At 35.7% G+C, this 22,494-nt stretch overlaps 2 protein-coding genes across 3 annotated transcripts in view; both read left to right on the forward strand.

Moving 5' to 3' along the window:
* Positions 1-19,961, forward strand: part of Pgant2 (polypeptide N-acetylgalactosaminyltransferase 2) — a 129,692-nt gene extending 109,731 nt beyond the window's left edge. The window contains exons 3-10 of the mRNA XM_019045848.2: positions 205-303; positions 958-1,025; positions 2,534-2,599; positions 3,104-3,225; positions 3,975-4,106; positions 5,285-5,432; positions 6,323-6,542; positions 8,119-19,961. Coding sequence (XP_018901393.2) covers positions 205-303; positions 958-1,025; positions 2,534-2,599; positions 3,104-3,225; positions 3,975-4,106; positions 5,285-5,432; positions 6,323-6,542; positions 8,119-8,599 — 1,336 coding nt within the window. The 3' untranslated portion in view covers positions 8,600-19,961. The remainder of the gene's footprint in view (positions 1-204; positions 304-957; positions 1,026-2,533; positions 2,600-3,103; positions 3,226-3,974; positions 4,107-5,284; positions 5,433-6,322; positions 6,543-8,118) is intronic.
* A 1,247-nt stretch (positions 19,962-21,208) lies between these two features.
* The window catches only part of LOC140224212 (uncharacterized), an 87,187-nt gene continuing 85,901 nt past the window's right edge, over positions 21,209-22,494 (forward strand). The window contains exon 1 of one of the 2 annotated variants that reach the window (XM_072297901.1): positions 21,209-22,231. The gene's annotated coding sequence lies outside the window, so the exon portion shown is untranslated. The remainder of the gene's footprint in view (positions 22,232-22,494) is intronic. The other variant, XM_072297902.1, reaches the window with a different exon arrangement.

Below are 22,494 nucleotides of genomic sequence, written 5' to 3' on the forward strand. Positions count from 1 at the left end.
AGGAGTTAAAGTTTATTTTTTACATTAATCCCTATGCAGTTGAGGTTGATTCCTTGCCGATTAAGTAGGAAAAATTGTCGAGAAAACCTAATTTAAACCAGTTTTTTAAATGCTTTAATCGAGAACCGATGAAACAACTGGTATGCTAAACGCAAGCGCCCTGGGACACGTAATAACGACCAATTTTCTTCTCGATTTCAACAGGTGCCAAAAAAGAAAATGGAGGCAGGACTTGCCAGCGACTAGTGTCATAATTACCTTTCATAACGAAGCCCGCTCAACTCTTCTACGCACAGTTGTCAGGTAAAAACAAAAACGTTCAAGTGAATTTCTTCGTATTGAATCATGCCGAAAAATGATGTTTTTTGGAGATTATTTTTCAAAAATGAAATTTCTTGACTAGATACTTCAACTTCTCGGCTGCCCGGCGGTTTCATGTTTCATGTCTTTTAATGTGAAACGAATTCCACCCGCTTGAAAGATTCTTACATCTAAGGTTTTTCCGAGTGTCACCGCTCACTTCATCCTGCAACTACTGACAAATGCGATTTGAAAATTGAAGTAAGTTTTTGGCGGAACTGTGAAATGAACTTAATTTAACAACGTTTTCTAACCAGTAAGATTTTACTTTGTTCTTTTGAGCCAACGAGAGTAACGAAAACATAATTGAATTATGGAAAGAACCGCGCAAGTATATAGGGGAGGAGGTTTTAAATGCAAAGCTATCTATTAAACTTTCTTTAATGTATATTTTAGTACACTACACGATTATTTTTTGGCGTTTTTCAGCGTAAAAACTAACAATGTATTATAATTTAAAAGGGGGGGGGGCATTGCAATAACTCACGATTAGGGCATTTTTCTCCATCCCCCAACTTGTTTTAAGCTCCATTTTTGGAATAATTCATGTTGTCTTCATGCAAATTTTTTGTAATTTGACGTATTTCTATCTTTCAGTGTCCTGAATCGCACTCCTGAACACTTGATCAAAGAAATTATTCTAGTCGATGATTTTAGTGATTCTCGTAAGTATAATTTGATTTTGCCATTTTAAAACTTTTTTTTATCAGTTTTTAAGATGCATCTTAATATATATTGATGAATAACTTAACCGAGGAGGTGTAACAAAAGAGCTCTCTGAATTTTTGTCTACAATTTTCCATATCGGTATGTTATATAAGAGATCTTTTGATGTTTTTTGAGAAAAGCATCTAAAACTGAAACTATTTTCACACCTTAACCTAAACTCATGCTCCCGTCATATCTCTTTGTTTAAGCAAAATAACCATCTTACCTTTGAACATGTTTTAATCCCCATATTGGTTTTCGTTTCCCTATTATTTTTGTTGGTAATTACCAACATGTTCAAAAAGTTTTCTTTTGTAATTTCTCTAATAATCTCGCAAGTTCTCCTGCCCTGGTAAAAATTGGCAGTAGAATCTGTGTTTCAAAATACCATAGACCTAAAGCCGGCTGTAAGATTACCAATAGCTTCTATAGGCGGCAACACAATTTCTTATAGCCTTTTATAGCCGATGGCGACTAAGCAACAGCCAGGCGATAAAGTGTATGCTAAACGTTACTAATTACGGATGCTAGGACTTAGTGAGTTTTTGGACTACTGCTCTCTTTTGGGGCCGTAGCATCTTGATTTATTTTGCGAGGAAAGCTCCGTATGTTTCGATGGATGCCTGTCATTCCTAATATATTAGAGCGCCTTCAGTTTCGTATGATACTGTGCAATACCTCTGGTGTGAAATAGTTGCTTCAAGCGCCGTGGTACGCTGCGGCGCGGCGCGGCGGGCGGCAGCCAGCGCGAAACGCACATTGGCGCGGCGCCTACAAACCTAACGGGGATACTTCACGCATTGCGCAATGCGTGAAGTATCCCTGTTAGGTTTGTAGGCGCCAGTGCACCGCCGCTCCGCTTTGTGTTAGGCTCTAATATTAAATCTCGTGAATTCAGCGTTTTTCAACTCATGACTTTGAAATGTTTGCACACTCTGTATGGACTATTATCATTTTAATTGATGAAAAAAAATATGTAGTAAAAGAAAATATAATGTGCGTTTTGTACATATTAACGTGATTCCGCACAAACTTAAGGATTTACAAAGCACACGAATTTCTACACAATTTCTTATAGCCTTTTATAGCCAATGGCAAAAAAGCAACTGTCAGGCGATAAAGTGTAAAGCCCGGCGATAGGAACTATAGCCCGGCTGTATAATTTTTTATCGCTTCGTGTAGCCCGGCCGTACGATTTTTTTCCACTTCCTACAGCCAGCTGTATGATTTTCTATCGCCTTTCTCAGTCGGCTATACAAACTCCTACGGTATTTTAAAACGCATCTCCTATCGCCAATTTTTACCAGGGTGCTTAGAGTAAGGATAATCTTCACAGATTGTGAATATGGAATAAAAGATATCCTGCCTACAAAGCTTATACCACCAGCGTTGGAATTGTCAATGTAAATCGTTATCCTTTTATGTTGTTATGTATCTAATTTTAATCTGATTTCTTTCATTGCAGCATCAGATGGAGAAGAGCTAGCTAAAATTCAGAAAATTAAAGTTCTGCGGAACGAAAAAAGAGAAGGTACTCCTTACTAATATCATATTTGTGACATATCAATTACTTTATTAATTGTGTTCTTTTTTCCTGTCTTTGAGTTTTGATTATTTCAATTTACAGAAGCAACTAGAATAAAAGTAACTACTTTACATGGCGGCTTATTTCTGCTCAAGTTTTATTTTTTTTCAACAGAAAATTAAACAATCTTTTACACCGAAACTCTTTTAGTGTAGTATTTTACTCACCCTTTCACTCTTTTATCTTTGATAGCCTCAGGAGCTTACCATTGATTTTGTCCATTTAGTTTTCATTCAAACTTGATTGAAGATGAGTTTTCATATGATTTTTGAAAGAGAGCATGTAGATTTTTGATTTTCCTGTACATTCTGTGGAATTTAGCATTGTAAAAATTCATTAAAGAGAAATATGATTGCTTAATTTTACGACTGGTACTTCATTGTTTTTTTGTTTATACCAGAAGATCATATCTATCAAATGTAATCTTGATTGATCTTTGCTTTATTGCAGGTTTGATGCGGTCACGAGTTAGAGGTGCTGATGCAGCTTCTGCTTCAGTTCTGACATTCTTAGACAGTCACATAGAGTGCAATGTTAATTGGCTTGAGCCACTTATAGAACGAATAGTTGAGGTGCCTAAACTTTTATTACTTTTTTTAAGTTACGATGCATGAATCTGAATCTTTATCTTGTGAGAAAAAAATATAATTGGATGTAACTAGTGAATTATAAATAACGTAAAGATCTCAAGTTGTGCCAGAACTATAGGAAATACGCACATCTGCAGCCTTCTGTTGGGAAAACCAGGCAGTACCTACGTTGAGTCAGATTTCTCAGGGGAGAGCTCTTTGTTAAGTTGGGTTGAAAAATCAGATTTAACAGATCAAATCTTGCTTTAGTCTCGGAGAAAAAAGTTGAAACTGTTTTTTTTTTGTTGCTGTGTCAGTAGGGGGTGTGACTTTTAATTTAATCATGTAATTCTCAGGGGAGACTTTTGTCAAGTTGCGTTGAAAAACTGATCGTAAAGTGCAAATCTTGCGTCAGTCTTTGAGAAAAAAGTTGAAGTTGTTTTTTGTTTTTGTTGTGTCAACAGAGGGGTGTGACTTTTAATTTAATAATTTAATTTTAACCCTTCAACAAGGGAGACAAAGACATTTAACAACTTTGATGGGCCAGAAATGGTAGTTCCTCCTTGCAAAATGAAATCCATTTATTAATCATTAAGCAGAAAATATCGATCCCTAAATCTTGTATTTCTCATAGCACGATAATGACATAAGTCGTTTGCACATTTGTTTCTTTCGATTGATCCTATATACTCAGTAACAATCATTTTTAAGCATTATGAAACATTAATACAAACTTGTAATTTCATTTTTAGGACAAAACACGAGTAGTTTGTCCAATAATTGATGTGATAAGTTTAGATACATTCCAATATATTGGTGCATCAGCTGATCTCCGAGGAGGCTTCGACTGGAACCTAGTTTTTAAATGGGAATATTTATCCCAGGTAAGTTAATGCCCAAGTTTCTAAATTTCTTAAATTTTTTGCACTTTGTCCACCAATATGTTCTCAGTTGCCCAGTATTGCATGTAGGGGTTTTTTTTTTTTTTAATTCCCAATTGAGCTGTCTCTCTTTTGCGGAACTCCGTTGTATCAGGCTCTTCAATCTCAATGGACCACTAGACAAGGTACGAATTTAAGTAAGCTGATACATGTTTCATAATCAGAATTTCACGTAGAACACAATTCACACAACGAAAATTACTGAAACCAACTCCTAACGAAGATATTAACGTTTTTATTTCACACTGGTTACAAGGAATTTGAACTGCCCGCTGACAAGAAACTCAAAGCTCTACGAGAGTCAAATCGCGCACTACAACGGTTTCAGCAAGCTTCTCAGCCTAGCAATGTTCATTTCTCGCCATGTCTTTTTCAAACTATAAGCAATTTGCTATAGCTGAGCCAAAGCGTCAAGATTGAGGTTGCCAGATTTTTATATCGCAGAGACTGTCATGATAACTAGAGCATTGAGTTTTCATGAGCGGGTGGTTTGAATTCACGCATCAAGAATCATTAAATATCGTCGTAAAAAGTTAATTTCGGTAATTAGTATTGTGCGCATTGTGTTCTACAGGAAATTTTAGGTACGAAACATATACCAGAATGCTGGAATTCGTACCTTGTCTAGTGGTCCATTGGACAGGCGGTTTTGGCATGCAATTGTGAGTTGATCATTTTTTTAAGGGAAAATTGTGCTCCATCATGAGAGTTTTTTCCTTCTAACATGATGCTTGACTGTCCGAGTATACCAATAATTATTGCTCAAAAGCCAATTATAATAGCATGTATGCCTATCTGCCTCTGCCCCCTAAATTGCACTTGTCTCTGTTTTCAAGTTTTCCCTTTCCAACTCTAAACTATGTTACTAACCCTCAGTAAAAGCGTATATTTAAGCAAAATTTTGAATTGTATCAGCTTGGTACTTTTGTCCCTCCACATCTCCAATTGATAGTATTGTATTTACACATATATCTACCCCTCCGTAACTTTCCTTTTTTAGCTCACCTATTTGCTCTCGTATTTTTCAGCCACATAAGGATTTCTCTGTCAGTGTTCCATTGACCTCGAATATATTTAATGCATTCGATAATGTTTCTATGATTGTTCTTTTTTTTTGCTAGACTGAGCGTGAAAACAGGAGGCGAGACCCCACTGCCCCTATCAGAACTCCAATGATTGCTGGAGGCTTATTTTCTATTCACAAAGCCTACTTCGAAAAACTTGGCAAATATGACATGGCAATGGACGTCTGGGGTGGAGAAAACTTAGGTAAAAAACGCTATTAATTATTCTGTAACACTGTCCCTGTACAGCTTCAATAGAATAGTCGGATTTCTATGTATGAAACTGTCACATTTTTTCCAGCACCATATCTGGCCTTGTCCATATGCTCTCAGGGTCTCGCTTTTGCTCCATCTTACGTTTTTTTCATGCTCTTATTGCAAACAACCTTTGCAATCTCATTGTATTAAAGATGCTTAAGGAGAGTAAAAAATGCAGTCAAGTCTTTGTACCTTACCAAACAATTGGACGTATTTCTGTCAAACGGAACTACGTGCATTATGACGTAAGCCCTGTTATGCATGTATGCTTATGGGTGTCAGGGCTCATGTCTTAATGCACATAGTTCCGTTTGACAGAAATATGTCCAATTAGCTATACATTTTGCAAGATTAAGAGCCATTCTATAATTCGAATTTTTGAACTTGCTGTTCTGGGCTCAGAAACGAAGTAATATCTTCGGAAAGTGCTTTTTAATGCACAGTTGGAGGGTTTGACCGTTCTAATCTTTTTCTGAATTTCTATCGCATTCTTTTGTAGAGTATTAGTTTTGTTGATGAGAAATTTTAGAAATGCAAGACTAAAGTTTTAAGAGAAGTTTTTTACCTAATAACAAAAATCTGAAAAGCTTTCCAGATTGTAAGTTGAATTGTTTCCTGTCTATGAAAGAAGTCTGCCAAGAATTATGCATTAGAGCGAACCTGGAGCCATGTGTTTTCTACTTTTATCATTGATATCCTTGCATATACGTTGAGTACAAACAGTGCCATTTGCACCATGTACATTGCTGAAGTAAAATGTATGAAAAAACAGTTATAGGTTGCCATTGGATTAATTCCTAACAAAATAAGCTATTTTATATCATTTTGATCTTGCAGAAATTTCATTCCGTGTCTGGCAATGTGGCGGAAGTCTAGAAATAGTGCCATGTTCCCGAGTGGGTCACGTTTTTCGCAAACGTCATCCATACAGTTTCCCTGGTGGTAGCGGCAACGTTTTTGCAAAGAACACACGGAGGGCAGCTGAAGTTTGGATGGATGATTATAAACAGTTTTATTATGCGTCTGTTCCGTTGGCAAGATCTGTTGATTTTGGAGAGTAAGTTTCATGTTCATATTTCTCAATAAGAAAGTTAATTTGCAGCAGATACACCATATGTACATGTATTAGAAGCATTTCCATTGAGTTGAAGTAAATTTTCTAGTAGTTTTTTCTGGAACCTACAACACAATAATTTAAACTTAAGGGTCGAGGGGCTTCTCTTGAGAAATATTCTGGATTTTTTCATGTATGGTATGAAACATGAGAGTTAGTCAATTTAGGTGATCATAGCCATCTGTGATATCTCCGTTTTTCCTATTATTAGTTGATTTTACAGTGCACCAGGGCACTCTACAATCCCTAACTACCCCTAGAACCTGTTAAGGTAGAGATTTTTCGGAAACTGACATCTCTTTGTCTCTTTTTTGATGCCATCTATCCACCTTTTGACTGCCGGTTTTTCCCTCCCCAGCAGAAAATTGTCTAATTTAGAGATAAGCTTTTTTGCCGAAAATCAATACTATGACTGCTTCTGCCTGTTGTAGTTGGTCTCTCCGCCAGGAGCCCTCTACAAAGATGGCTGCTGATAGGGATAGGGAGCAGCATTTTTAGGCATTTCATGTTCATTATTTATTTTTGTTAACTGCGTAACCATTTTGAAGTTATCTTGTTAAGACCAGCGCAGTGGATCTGCTCCAAGTCCTTGGTGGATCTGCTTCCTCGACAGGCAGGATCAGCAAATAAAGGATTGATTTCATGAATCTGGTTTTAATAAATACCTCCACTCCTAAAGTCTTAAAACACATATCATGTTGTTTTCTTGTAAAACAAAACTTAAAAAAACAGTAAAATGAAAATTATGTTTCCTAATTGACGTTCATCAGCAACTGAAACAGTATTATTTTTATTAATGCCTTGTGCTTTTGAGGTTTGGTAAGAACCCTACAGCAAAAATTCCTTTGATCAATAATTGTTTTTAATGCTTATTATTTCAATTGTTCCCTCTTAATAACCCTGTCGTCATCAGACTAGATTCTGCGTCTGTATGCCCCATAACAGGACTTGGTTGTCACGTAACAAATGGCTGGGCACTATATTGGGAAGTGTCCAAAGTAACAGTTCTGGTTCTTTTTGACCAACAGTGCAAAAAATGAGAATACCTTAGAGTAGAAAATAGTGAGTAATGGCAGATCTGTTACAAGGAGGATACGGTTGTGCGAAATGCAGATGCTGTGCTCTTGATAATGAAAGGGTTAATATTAAGTCAGGTGCACATAGGTCAGAACACAAAATAATTTTTTTTTAAATAGTCAACACTGATACACAGTCAACGAAAAATATAATAAAAGTGAAAGTCAGTGCTGCGAAGTAATACTGAGGAGAACATCTTTATCTTGACATCATACATTGAGTTGGTTCCAATGCATTAAGCACCGGATCCATAATAATTCATGACAACACTGTAAGCAGCATTCATTTAAAAACAGATTTTTTTCCAATCCTTGGATATCAGAGATCAAAATCTAATTCTGTGGCTGATAAAACTGACTCATCAGGCACTGAACCTAGTACATATTCATATTTTTCAGCCAGATGGAAAAAAGAATAATTTTTCATTATGCTTGCTTTTCAGTATTTCAGATCGTCTGGCTTTGAAAGAAAGACTTCACTGTAAACCATTCAAGTGGTATTTGGATTACGTCTATCCGGAATTGAAAGTTCCTGATTTTTCAAGCATCGCATCTGGTGTGATTCAGCAAGGAGTTTGGTGTCTCGATACGATTGGTCATCTCACAGGTGGCACTGTTGGTGTTTACCCGTGCCACAACACTGGCGGCAACCAAGATTGGGTCTTCACAAACACCGGACAGATTAAACATAATGATGTTTGTCTGGCTTTGACAACCCAAGAGCCTGGTAGTGTTTTAGTCATGAAAACTTGTCAGCACTCTTCTGATCAGAAGTGGATTCAACTATCGAAAACTGGTCTAATCAAGCATTCTATTTTAAATCTTTGCATAGACTCAAAACATTCGCAAAACCGAGGACTTATTGTAGATAAATGTGACTCCAGCGCTACTTCACAACAGTGGGAGTACGTGAGCAAATTATGAATGAAATTTTTTACATCACCAAAGGACAATGGTTCTTAAATTTCTAATTCATGATTGTGATTATCTTTTACTATACCTGTGAATTTGTATTTAGGGGTCTGTTAATTCTGTAAGCAGCTGCTTCTCTTGTGATATTAGACTTATGAGACTTCTGCTGATATTTCCATCAGTCAGAATAAAGTAAAATAAAAGAAAGTAGCAAAAGCTTAGACTCAACAGTTTATATCGTGCAGAATTTGTGCACGGCTCTCCTCGTTTCACATGTGACAATGTGATACAATTGCCATTTTTGGTTAAATTTAAGTTTCGCTCAAGAGCAGTTTGTGATGGATGGTTATTAAATGTCATGAATTTTAAAGGATAGACTGCTCTTATGCATTTATCTAACTCGTGTTCTATTGCATTATTGTGACCATTCTGGAATTTTTAGTTGTTTAAAATTGGTTTGTCATTACATGAAAGAAGGAACCAAGGCTGAAACTGAAGACACTCCTTCAAAACACCATCGTCTATCATCTGTATAAGCAAATTTTCGTTCGTCAACTGTTGTAGAAATCCGTAAACGGTTGTCCTGCGCGTTAACGAAGTTGGTATTTTCATCAACCTATCAGAGCCCTGTGGCCTGTTTACAATACTGTTGATGGATTTTGGCAACGTTTTACGAAAATTTTCGCGTCCCAAACAGCGATGAATAAACAAACAATAATCAAAACAAACATTGAAGGTTAGAAAATTTTGAATTGCTGAAATGGACAGGAGCACGGACTTAAAATTAAAAAATGAGATTGAGTGGGAAAACTGGAGCATTGGTCATTTAGCAACCATACTTGAGAACTTACAAGATGAAATGCACCATATATAAAAAAAATACAAAGGAAAATGAAGGAAATTTATAAAATAATGTATAAGGAGCAAAAAACAGAAGACATACGCTGGTGGCAAATACGAAATCATAGCTTTGCAAGTAATGCTTGTTGGAACTCACTTTCTTGCTGTAGAAATCTATTGGCAAACTCCAATTTCTTTTCCTCAATGTCTAATTGTTTCTTTGAGTTGTCCTTCATGAATTCCAGGACGGATCCAGCAGAGACTTTTTCCTTGACAGGTCGAACTGTTTTTTTTAAATTGCACTGAACAGCGGTGCTTGAAGAACCTGGATCATCCACTCTTTCCTCTTCTTCCGTGGTCAATGCAACAGCATCAGGACCACCATCGTGGGGTGGAGAGGCAGGGCTGCGGGATGATGCACTGTCATCTTGTACTCTCTGTGCAGTTCCCTTGATGAATTTTGGAGGGAAATCCTTGGCATGTGTATCAATTAAAAATTTTGGATCATTTATTTGCCTGGGGCCTAACACTTCATACATTTTGTCAAAATACTCTGGTTTGCGTTTAGCGCCTTCCCCTGTTTTCTTTTGTATAAAAGTGCGAAATGATGAGGTTGAATTTCGCCATTTCTGATCACAATATTCACCCCTGCTATTGAAAGTGTATCTGCAACTTTTTTCCAAACCTTTTTTTTGAACGTTTCCTTATCATTCAGTCGTTGCTGTATGTTGTCTGAAAGAACTACTTCCATGAGAGCATCTTGGGGTTTTGTAAACTTCTCATCACCAATTATGACATCTGCAGTCACAGTCGTCGTCCAAAAATCCTTTTTTTTCTTGGTTTCTGGTCCTTCCGTATCACTAGCCGGTGAAACCTCTTTGATGGATTCGGTTCGTGTGTCGGTGGTTTGATGTTGCCCATTTGCCACATTGTATCCTGCAGAGACAAAGGAAAAAATTAGAAACATTCTTTTCTTCAAACACACAATCTTAAGAGGTGATTCAGCTGGGAATAATATAAAATTATATTGGTTGAACACTAAGGTACCAAAGAGCATTTGCCTATGAAAGCTGAGTTGATACTCCAAATCGTAATTGGATGTTTCGGGCTGAATGTTCATGTGCAGAGAAAATATCGTATCAACAGTTTCTTTGAAGATAACACCATAGTATGCTACATTCTGGAAACGCATAACATTTTTGAAGTCAACACCAAATAAACTTATGCGCTTTTCGTGTGCAACAGGACATCAACTGCCTTGAGTTTACTCAGCATTTATTGAAGACTAGCAAGATAGCAGATCTTTTGTCTCACTCAGAAAGTGGGTAGACTTTTATAGCATGAACTGTAAAGTAGTTTTTCTTTCACTTTAGTAGACAACAAATATTTCAGAATTCTTCCTCCCAAGTCCTCCTTTCATCTCATAATTCTAAAACATGTTGGTGATCCTGTGAAGCATTTGCTAGATACTCACTACAGAGACTTCTCCTTCCAATTTTAAAGAATGCGAGATGTGATTGCGATACTTCCTGAAATTTTAGTGACGGATAAAATGCAATTACCATCTACAGCAGTGAACAGTGTTTGGCCTCCTGTCTTCTTCCGAAGAACTCCAACTCTATCCACTGGAACAGCAATAAGGAACAATGTTAAAAGACTTGAATAAGCTGAATTGCAATGAAGAAATTCACACACTTTTAAGGGAGATTCACTTGTAATGTAGCACTAAGACGATTGGTGAATTGACTAATAATGAGGGAATTTTTGAGGGGCTTGGAAAACTAGGCGCATAAGTGCAGTTTTTATTATTTAGAAAGAAACAAGTTTGAAGATCTGGATTCTACTCGGACCTACAGAGTGCTCCGAATACCTTCAAAATTTACAAGTGTTTGTCTCACACCTTCATGAACGTCTTCAGAAGTTTTCAGCTTAGTTGAGCAAAATTGAGGGCAGCAGCTGGGCTTACTTAAAGTGACGGTAGGTCGCACTTATCCCACGTTCCCTCTAAACAAAAAATGCACTTATCCCATTCACTGGTTTCTCCGCATCAAATGACTTCCAGACAAAATCGCATGATATTCTGATGGACCCTGCCTTGAACTACGAAAAAACACGCACAACTCAATTTTGATCAAAGACATGCTCCTGAATACACGGTTTTATTTTTTTTTTCATCCTTCCTTTTTCAACACAGAAAAACACGAAATGGTTCAGATTTCTGTTTCCCCTGCGCCCTCCATTCCCGTTTTCATCTACTGTGCTTTCAGTGAGGCCCAGTTGTTCTCTTGTATCTCACCTGTTGAATACAAGCATAAATAGCTATGGCACGCAGCTGAGGCGGCTGGGCTCTAATCTGTAGTCTCGAATTTCTTAAACTGCATGGGCCTTGTCCTCAAAGGCCCTCATTTAATAATAGAATGAGATAAGAAATACGACTTACCTCCAGAATGGTACCATAGCGCCTCACCGTTATGGAGCAGAGGTGAGCCTTTCTCATCACAAATTTGCGACAGTTGTTTTTCCATCATAAAAGTAAATCCAAATCCCAAATCAATATTACTTCTCTCACTAACCTCACTCGTGGTTTTAACCGGAATCGTTAACAGGTTCGACAACGAGGTCCCTGGCACGTTTATGAAACCGTAACCTGTTGACGAAAATTAAATTACGCTTAAATTACGAGGTATTTGGCGGGAAAGGCAAGGCCACGCCCATTTCATCACAACGGAGCAACAACGGAGAACGAAAATTTCTTTTGATGACGTATTTCGTCAACTGTTTATGAATTTCGACAACAGTTGACAAACGAAAATTTGCTTTTTTAAAGTGTCTGTGTTTGTAACTCATGCATCAAATCAAGGAGAGAATCATGCAGGTATTCTAATGCTTAACCACTATGCTTGTCTTTGACTGTAAGCAAAAAACAAAACTATTATTTCAGAGAATTGTGGTAGCACATTCAGAAATTATTTCCCTCAAAATTTCTTTCCAAAATTCTGAGTGAAAGCAAATTATTTGAGCTTGTGACTATTGTGAGACCAACAATCTACTTTTAATTAATTTTTATTCTTATGAATGGCTTTTGAAAGAGATTATTCAGGCCTTGATAGCTGAAATATGCAGACAAACATGTCAAACATGTTTTCTATTGGAAATTAAAATGGGTATTCAGCAAGTGACGTTCCAAGTGTAATTGTTGATATCTTTGTGCTGAAAGCATCATTTGCTTCAACATATGGAAGAAGCTCATAAGGTGATTTATAGTTTAGGCAGTTTTGCGGAGTGTCTTAAAAAGTAAAACTCTGTCGTCATGTCAGCATTGAACAATCAATACCACACTCAAATCATTCCAAGAATTGCGTTCTATTTTATTTTTTGTCGATGTAATAGAACTCAAATCTGCTGTGATGAGCAGAAATGGTGAATTTGCTTCCTTACTGTCTAAGGTTATTGAGTTTAATTACAGATTTTAATGTGAACATCTTGGCACCTGAAATCGAAGCAGCTTAATAATTTCATCAATAAATTTTATGAAAGTAAAAACTCCTTTTTGTCAAGAAGGTAATAATGAAATGCACTGTTTATCACAGTTTCATAGAGCTCCTATACCATGGCTTAAAAAGAATCATTTTTAATGTAAAATTTATGTTTTTTGTACAAGGTTTATGTTTGTAAAATTTATGTTAATTTTATGTTTTTTCATGTGTAATTACTCACAGACGAAATACACTAAAGTGCTTCTGTGTGATTCAAAGTCGATGATATATGGTCAAATAACAAGAAAAAATTAAATTCACTAATCTAATGCAGGATGCTGCGTAGAGTGTATTTTTGTAACAAGAGGCTGTACGTAAAATATGTAAAGCTTACATGACCATAGAAAATATTATGCATCGGCATCAACGTTCCATAGTATGGTCCACAATAATGATTAACCTACTTACTTACCGTTGGGGTAATTTTATTGTATTCACTCTTCTTTACAAACTACTTTTTACAATGCAAGAGTCGTTAGCTATCTACTTCTTAATTCACTTGTACAGTTTTTTTTTTTCATCTGTAAATCTGTATGTATATCTACTTAATTTATCCTTCCAACAAATTTCTTTAAGCATCAAAAAATCTCGAATATTATTTGGATCAGGAGTGATCTTTTAAATACAATTAATTTTTCATGTAAATATTCTTAATTCTCAAGAGCTAACTGATGGTATCAAAAAATTATTTTTTGTACCCACCCTCTGGTTGAACGACAGCACAAAAGTTGTGTACAAGATCTTGCAATTCTTGCATATACATTTGGCATACATTTTTCTTTGTGAAAATTAAATCTGAAGAAAGCCTAGAATTGTGTATTAGCCATTTTCCCCCCTAAAAAAACCAGTGAAAGACAGGGATTCCATGAAGATCAAGAAAATTTAATCAGAAATCAGGCATAAAATTGCCAAATCTACGTATATAAAAGCTTGAATATTTCAGCTGGTGTCCTGCGCAGTTTGAATGAGCATCATCTATTTCTCTAGATTATTATTGTTAAAATATTGTACATATGTATTTAATGTGTAAATTTTCCTTTAGAAGAAGAAATTGTGTAAAAATTATGATTTTGAACGTAGGAGATTCCAAAATGAGACTTTAACCGGAGTGTCATTGGTCAGCGACCGTTATTATGCAGACTTTAAATCAGCCATTAGGCACGCTTCAAGTTTACTTTATATGTTCCTGTCTCCCTCCTTGTTCTCACCATTGATAAACTTCTGTAAATTAATTGAAATTCCTGCTTTTATGACTGCTCCTGTCATCTCCTTACGTTCCACTACCCATATTTTTAAGATTTTTACTTTGCGACTTTTCTTGAAGAAACACATAAGATATTTGTAAATCGTGTCCTAGTGTTATTGAGACCTGTCTATAAATGTAAGTACATATCATGTATTCTGTAAAAACTACTCACGGACAGAACTTGTACGGATTAATAGTTTAGTTAATGGTAATTGATAGTAATTTACCACAGTTGAATCCTCTAACAGTTGACAATGGAATTTTCGTATAATTATTAAAATCCTCCTGAATTGTAATACCCAGTGTAATAGTTTTCAACTTTCCTGCATCTGTATTCTTTAACATCTTAGGTACAATCTAGACCAACTATTTCAATCATCTTTGAAAATACTTTTCCCAGCTTCTTTACCCTTTATCAAAACATCAATCCCCTGCTTCATTGTCAACATGTTTAAAGTATTTTCTTTCATCATTGAATGAATTTTTTGTTAAATAAAACGGTTTTGTTAGAGAAATTTTTGTTTTTCAAAAACTAAAAATTCAAATACTACAAATGAGACACTGTTTTTCATCTTTGAGAAAATGAATTGAATGAAAACAAGTGTCAGACAGGTGACCCTACTTCAGTGGAATATTTGACAAAAAACGATTCAGAATGTTTGAATGGATTGCTACATCTACAGCAAAGCTGTTCATAATTTTTATTGCTGAGAATAACCTTTGAAGCTTATGTGAGGTTCTATTGGAAGCTTCTTATAATTTTCTTGTTTGTAAATGTTTAAAGGGTCTGAAATTTTAACCGATAGCTCTTTCAAGAACAGAGTTTTCCAGCATACTCTCTCTTAAGTTTTTTCTCACCTTGTGATTTGCTGCATTTGTCATTGTTAAGGTGGTTTTTCAGCTCTTTGGAGAACAATACAATAGTCAATTGATCAATTGATACTTTCTGGATATTAAGAGCTTTCTTGAAAAGTCCAATCATCACATCACAGCGTAGTATGTAAGGTATTCGTAGATAAAATTCAATCAGGAAATATTTTAAAATAGCTTTGAAAGTATGTCCCAACTTAAAATTGCAAATCAAAAGACAGAGTTTGCAATATTCAGTAGGACCGCACCATTTGAGTTCTTTTAAATTATTTCCAGGTCAAAGTTGGTCAAAAAAATACCCTACATGATATGATCCTCAGAATTTCTCAAGAAATGTCTTAAAATTCAGAAATGATCAATTGATTTATTGACCATCAAATCATTCTCAGAAATGCTGATGAACTGCTTTAAAGCAATGACAGTTGAAGTTTTTGTCTTTATCATTTCATATTATGTTAGCTTGTTGATTTTTAAAAACTGTCCTAAGTGCTTGAGTCCTAGAAGAGAAAAAGTCTATGTCTTAATAACGATCATAATTCTCTTCAGGTGTTTAGTCTTTGTATGAGTTGTTAATTTTTATTCCAGTAGTTTTTTTTTTACTATAGTTGAATCTCTGGACCTCCTTAATTTAATCTGAACTTCAGACATAGGATGTTTTAATCATCTATTAAATAAATTTTACATGAAATAGACTGAACATAAAGGCATTCGTCAAAAAGAGAGAAAACTGATGGAAGAGTAGTAATGTGTACTTACGTTTTGTTAATGTAGATCTTATGGCAGGAAGTTCTTATTTGACCTCCCCTTGTCAACTAAGTCTTAACTCATCTGACATGTTAGGGCAACATTTTGTCATCTTTGTCTCTGTGTGTGATTTGTTAATTCACATAATTCAGATAGATAGAATCAAACTCATCGTGTTTTTACACACAAAGTTTTTTTTTTTTTTTTTTTTTTTTTTTTTTTTTTTATAATTATTCTCAGCAAAGTGTAAATGGGTCCATATACATGACAAAAAATTACACATAGTAAATTTTTTCCAATTCAAAAAAAAAATATCGCTGGAGTTTCTCTAACCACCTGATGCATTTTTAAATTGGTAGAAAGTAAGAACATTGAATGAAATACACTTATTATTTTTCTTAGTTTTGGGTTTCTACTTAGGACCTTTTGTCCAAATTCTGTGAAGGAATATTTCCTCAAAAATCCTACGTATATAATTGTGCTATGGAATGAAGAAATCATTTTCTTTAGTTTTGTCAAAACGGTTTCTTCATCCAGTGCATCTCTTCCTAATTCCATGGGTAGGTGGGAATTACTACGCAAAATATGTTACCAATTTTGTATTACATTTTAGTTTCTTTGTTATATTTTTTGTGCTTTATCAATAAAAATTCTTTGGTGATGCATATTGGATTTTAATGGTGTAAGTTGACCATTAGAGACAATGCGTTAATATGGATTTACCATTTACCCCCAACAAACTTAAAATTCTCTAATTGCTCCATGAAAATGAACAGCTTCTTATTCATTTATGATTTTTCTCGCATTATATATGAAGAACTGTGGTTTCAAATAGCTGGATTACAAATCAGTTTTATTTTAATACATTACAGCATCATAGCGTTCCTCCTTTGAGTGGAATTAACGCTAAGTTACAACTGCATACATGAAAAGCACTTGACCAAACTGCATATTCTGGTGTTTGCAAGGTATAAATGGCTCTAATTTCCTTGTAGGTAAATCAAGTTTGGAAAATAATTCAAATTTGGAAATTGATAGGAACTCTTAAGAACAGGATTGAAAGTCATCAGGTGTCATTGAAGGAAATTTCTTTTTTCATAAGTTTGTATCATCAATTATACTAGTCCTGGAAAATTCAACTCTTTTATTTGTTGTTGTTTCAAGCCAAAGACTCCTATTCTTCTTGAAGTTAGATCTACTCTGCTGGATTCAGTTATCATTTAGGCTAACAGGTATACTGAAAATACGTAAGTAGAATTAAATAGATAATACGTTCTCTCCAAAGGTCAAGCCTTGGTTTGAAAATGCTTCGTTCTCCACTTTTAGCAAGGATAGAGCCAAAAATCCCTCAAACCCAGCAATCAGCATCAAATCCAAGCCTTTAATATCTTCTTCATAGATCTTTCTCGACATGCTTAATTGTTATTTCCTAATGACATCCTGCTCTTCTTGTTTCACTGTTCTAAAAGTAGCACCTCATTTCTATGCAAAAGATGGTCAAGCTGTTCAGAGATCCTTACTGTGATCTATCATTTTATGGTTGTTGTCTTCATTAATTATTTTTTGTTGTTTAAAATGTTTCTTTTTCTTCTCTTGTATGATTTATTCTTTATTAAGTCATAATTGTTATCGTTAGCTTCATCTTTTTGGGACGAAACCAAAGAGAATTCAGCAATGTTCATAGTTCTATTGTTGTTATTTTGTGAGAAGTTTTATACACGCTCTGTTTCACAAGCAACCAAGTTTTTCTTTGAAGGAGCCTACCTCTCAATTGTATGAGATATATATGAGAGTAACTACTTATTAATGGAACTTGTACAGATTCATTTGTGACATTAGCATTTCAAAGTATGTATTACACTGTAAAGCATGGATTCATCCACTCATTCAGATTTGAAATGAATTTAGAAGTTTCTAAAATATGGAAATGATAGCCATTTTGCCACAGACAGCTTCTAGGTATTGAAATAACTGTTTTCAAACATATTTTTCAAAGTCGTTCAAAAATTTTATTTGTAAGAATGTTCCTTCTCTCTTCTGAGCCTCTTAAATTTTCCATTCACAATTTATTTCTATCCCTCAATACCTCAATGTATCTACATATTTTATTTCACCGTGCTCATTTAATCTTATTCAAATGAGGAATCAATTTTTTATAACCATTATTTTCATAATAATTTCACAAGTTTTAAGTTACTTCAAAGTAATACATAGTTCCTGAAATCTTTGAAAAATTTCTTCCTTGTTTGTTAAGCCGATTTTCTTCTTTAGAAGAAAACCCACCATTTTCCTATCTAGCAAAGCTCAAAGCCCTTGTAGAACTACGGTACACTCAAGTGTTTTTTTTATTATTTTTTCGTACGTAAATTTCTCAAAAGAACATCATTGTCAGTACTGACCATTAATTTTTCCCCTCAACAAAATGACAGATGTGAACGTTAGTGTTCTGAAAATGATTACCTGCTATTTGAGGTGAAAGTTCTCAATTAGATTTTAACTTTTAGTGAATGATCTTTCTTGATTCCTTATGAATAGCCTCTCAATCAATTTACCCATGCATCACATGTGTTAAAATGGACCAGTAGACAGAGTACAGAATTTAGCACCACCATACATATTTCCTCATCAAAATTTTCCAAAATCGATTCGTAAGCCAGATAATACCTATTTTTGTCAACGTTAATTTGAACACTTCCCGGTCACAAAAACACCAGAGTCAAATCTAGGGTTTTAAACTAAATTAGGTATGTTTTATGATGGAAGAATTTTCCTGTTTACTGACTTTCAACTCACAAGATTAAAAGTACCTTGGATCAGCGGAGGAAGAAAATGTGAGTGAAGCCAAGCCATAGTTTTTTACCCAGAATGGAAGGTTGACTTTAATACCTAATTTTGCCTACATTTATCATTGTTTTTGTGAGCGGAGACTTTACATTTACTGTTTATAATACAAACTGCAAATGTTTATTTCTCACTTTAGAAGTTTACTTATGATATGTTCGACTTGTTCTGCTTATAATTTTGATGAGAAAATATTTGCTGTAGTGCATAATCTCATACCCTGTCTGGTGGCCTATTAATTTTGAAGTACCTATTTTGTAATACCCTGAGCCACTTTGGCCAGCCTTATCTTGTGTAATTTTCTGTTAACTACTGAATTTTTGATACCTACACCCCCATGACACATTATAGTTTTATGTGTGTAAAATGAATTTAGGATAATTCTATTTTATGTACTACGCTCAAGTGAGGGGCTTAGAGGACACTGCACATAAGTTCAGTTTTTGAAAATAATGATTTCAACTAAAACTAGTCTTAAAATATGTTCTGTGAAAACTTTGCTGCTAACCCAGTCTTTCAGCATCAAAAAGTGAGTTAGAACTTTTTTTCCGTCATAAAGTTCTATGTAATTTTGAAACTTTCAACACATATTTCTTAAAAAAGCAAGAACTGCACTTTTGAGCCTTATCCTCCAAGCCCCCCAAATATTAAGTACCAAGTTTGAGCAGCAAGATTAACGGTGGAACTAGTCTAAAAATTTGTCTGTAGACAGTAGTTACGTAGGCATGAAATTTTGTTCACCTTAGTCAGTTCCAATTTAACCGTTCTGTCTTCAACTTTCAAAGGGTTTGAGAGTAAGAAAGAGTGGATACCATGGTGAAACCTGCTTTTGCTCGAGCAGGTTTGGGAACCAGGAAGTCTTACAGACCTCTGTTCCTTTGAATATTATTGAAATTATGTTATTTGACTTTGAAAATGTATGTATCTAAATTTTGAACTTTGGAATGCTGATAGCGAGCAAAGGACAGCTTTCACTTTCCATCCATTCACAAAATGTGTTTGCTGTTTGAAATTGTGTAATGCAATGTTCTCGAATCCTTTGTGTACCTGGAGCACCTTGGGGTTTACAAATAGAGAAAAATTGGAAAATTAAGTTATTAAATCATGGAGGAAATTTTCTTATCATCAATTACTGTCAAATCAGTTTCTATTGCTCATTTTTCTATGTTTTGTATCTTTCGAAACTCATTCCTATGTATGATTCAAGTGACTAACAGCTTTTGTACCTATCAGAACTGCTGTTGTACATTCCTATTTGTAAGGTATAAAAAAATAAAACTCCTTGCTCTCATTTTTACTTACTAGCTCATTCTTTCTTTAAAAATCTATTCCTAAACATATCCTCCTATATCATTGAAAATGTCATCACATTATAAAAAAATTACTCAGGTTTTTATTTTTAGTGGGATGAGACATTATGGTACCTTTCCTGTTTGGGGGGAGGGGGCAACCCATCATATCTAAGTACGTCTTGAAAAAGAAACTCATATTTTTTTCACACAGCACAATAACCAGTTTAAGGCTAAAAATATCAATTTTTAGTTTTCTATACTATTATACTCGTGCTCTCTCTAGTACTCGGGAGGACCGTGGTTCGAAGTTTCAAGCCATTATTGAGGGGCTTGGAGGACAAGGCGCATAAGTGTAATTTTTAAAAAAATTGAGATATTAATAATTTCAAGTATAACTAGTCTTCTTGCTTATTCTGTGAAAAATTTGCTCCGAAATTCCAATTTTTAAGCATCAAAAAGTCAATTTGAACTTTCTGTCCGACATAAGAATCCTTGTAATTTCGAAACCTCAAACACATATTTCTCGGAATAGCAAAAACTGCACTGATGTGCCTTGTGCTCCAAGCCTCTCGATTCGAATTAATGATGATGTTCTTTGCGTCTGAAGGAAATTGTTCCTATAAGTTGCAACAGCTGCATTAAACTTCAACAGAAGTGTTCGATCCCACTTTGTTGTCCTGAAATGTTGCATTGCTACTGAAGGATTACTTCTTCTTTTTGGGTGTTTTTTGCCCCTACTGATGGAGAATTAAGCTTCCATATGTACTTCATATTTTCTCCCACCTGAAGACACATTTTGCCTTATTGCTGCATCATAATTCATTCTGTTATGTAATCATTCCCTTGATCACTCTTTCTACTTCCATCAAGCTGGCTCTAATGCTCTATCAACAGTGAAATTCTCAAAACCCGTGGCATATGCGGTCTTTTAAAATCTCCGCTCCCCCATCTGATTTTTTCGAAGGAGAACAAATCCTTGAAGTTTTCACAGGATTTTCTTCGCATTATGAAGAAAAATCAAGAAGCGTTAAAGCAAGTCTGCAACGTCGCAGACTGAGATACGTGGTTTGAAAGTTTCTCGGTCGCGTCGCTCTGTTGGTCGCCCCCCCCCCCCCTCCCCCAATTATCCATTTCTTATCTATGGAAAATGTAAGCGCTCATGTCGTCAGAGAAAGCCGCCATAAAAAAATTGGTAACTTGAACCATGAACAGTATGAAATAACTTCTCCTACGAAAAAAAACTTTCACTCTAGGTAAAGAAACGAAGTGAGTCCGGAAACGGAAAATGTCAATGAATGAAACGTCAAGGGCAGGGAGGGGGCCCTACCCCTACACACACGTAGAAGGGAGTGTATGTGTGAACACGTGTGAGACTCCCCCCTCCCCTCTGCAGAAAGATTTTCGTGTTTCAGCCTGTCGAAGCGTCGCGCTTGCGGTTGGTGTGCGTGTGGTCTGCGCGTGGTCAGTGCGCAGTTCAGCACAGCAACTTCCTTCGCTTCCTTTGTGTGTGTCGTACGTTCTTCCGCGTGTGCCTTGTCAGAAGAGAGCCATCAAGTACTTCAATTCTAATTACTCATTGTTTAAACGGTTATTTTACGATTATTATGCCTACCTTTTCGTTATTCGCGTTTAACAGGTACTCCAGTTATTACTGTTTACGGGAGTGCGGAATTTTCTACAGTCTAGAAGCTTCTTCCGACTTGCGTTTTCCCGCGTGCGTGCCCGGTCAGGAGAAGGCCTAATACCTTAAATCCAATTAATCATTGATTCAGACGATTATTTCGCGATCATTGTACATACATTTACGTTAATCGTGTTTACTGTTTACGGGTGTGCGGAATTTTCAATGAATTGGAAGCAAATTCGCGTTAGAAGTGAGCTTCGAGGTCGTGGTTTCCAGCGGCATTTTCGTGAAGGATCAAAATCGTTCGCTTTGATCCGGTTTTTTCTTTCGTGAGTTTCGTGCTGCTTCGTTACGGTTTTCGTGGACTTCTGAAACTGTTCTCTAAGCATGTGTTAGTGCTACTTTTTTGTCGACTTCTAAAGAAACAGAAGGCTCGAGTGCTTCAGTCTGTTCTGAATGAGTTGTCCTGATCGTTCATCGTGTTGACCATGTGGCTTTTGTTGCTTGAAGAAAGCTACTCGACTTTTGCGGAACAGCATCCCTCGAATGTCAAAGGAGAATATTAACAACGTCGGGTCACATACTTACTTCTGTTATTTGATCGTGAGCTTACCAGCAGATTCTCTTGAACTCGGCGTGACGGGAGTAGAGGTTTGAACTTCATGTATCTGTTTTCTTAGGTATTTTTCAATTCTGTCCATCCTATTGAGTGCTTTAATGTCACTCACGCATTTCAGGAATGTTGTGATCATTTACATAGCTGTTACTTCTGATTGATAGTGAAACCAGGAAACCATTTCATGGTCTGTCTTTGGGTCAAATTTCACTCCCAAAACCAAGAACCCTGAGCGGAGATCTGCAACGTCTCAATCGAAGTTTCATAATTTTCACTTTAGACGTCTATTTGTATTGTT

Source organism: Bemisia tabaci, chromosome 3, assembly GCF_918797505.1.
Source record: "Bemisia tabaci chromosome 3, PGI_BMITA_v3".
Taxonomy (NCBI): Eukaryota; Metazoa; Arthropoda; class Insecta; order Hemiptera; family Aleyrodidae; genus Bemisia; species Bemisia tabaci.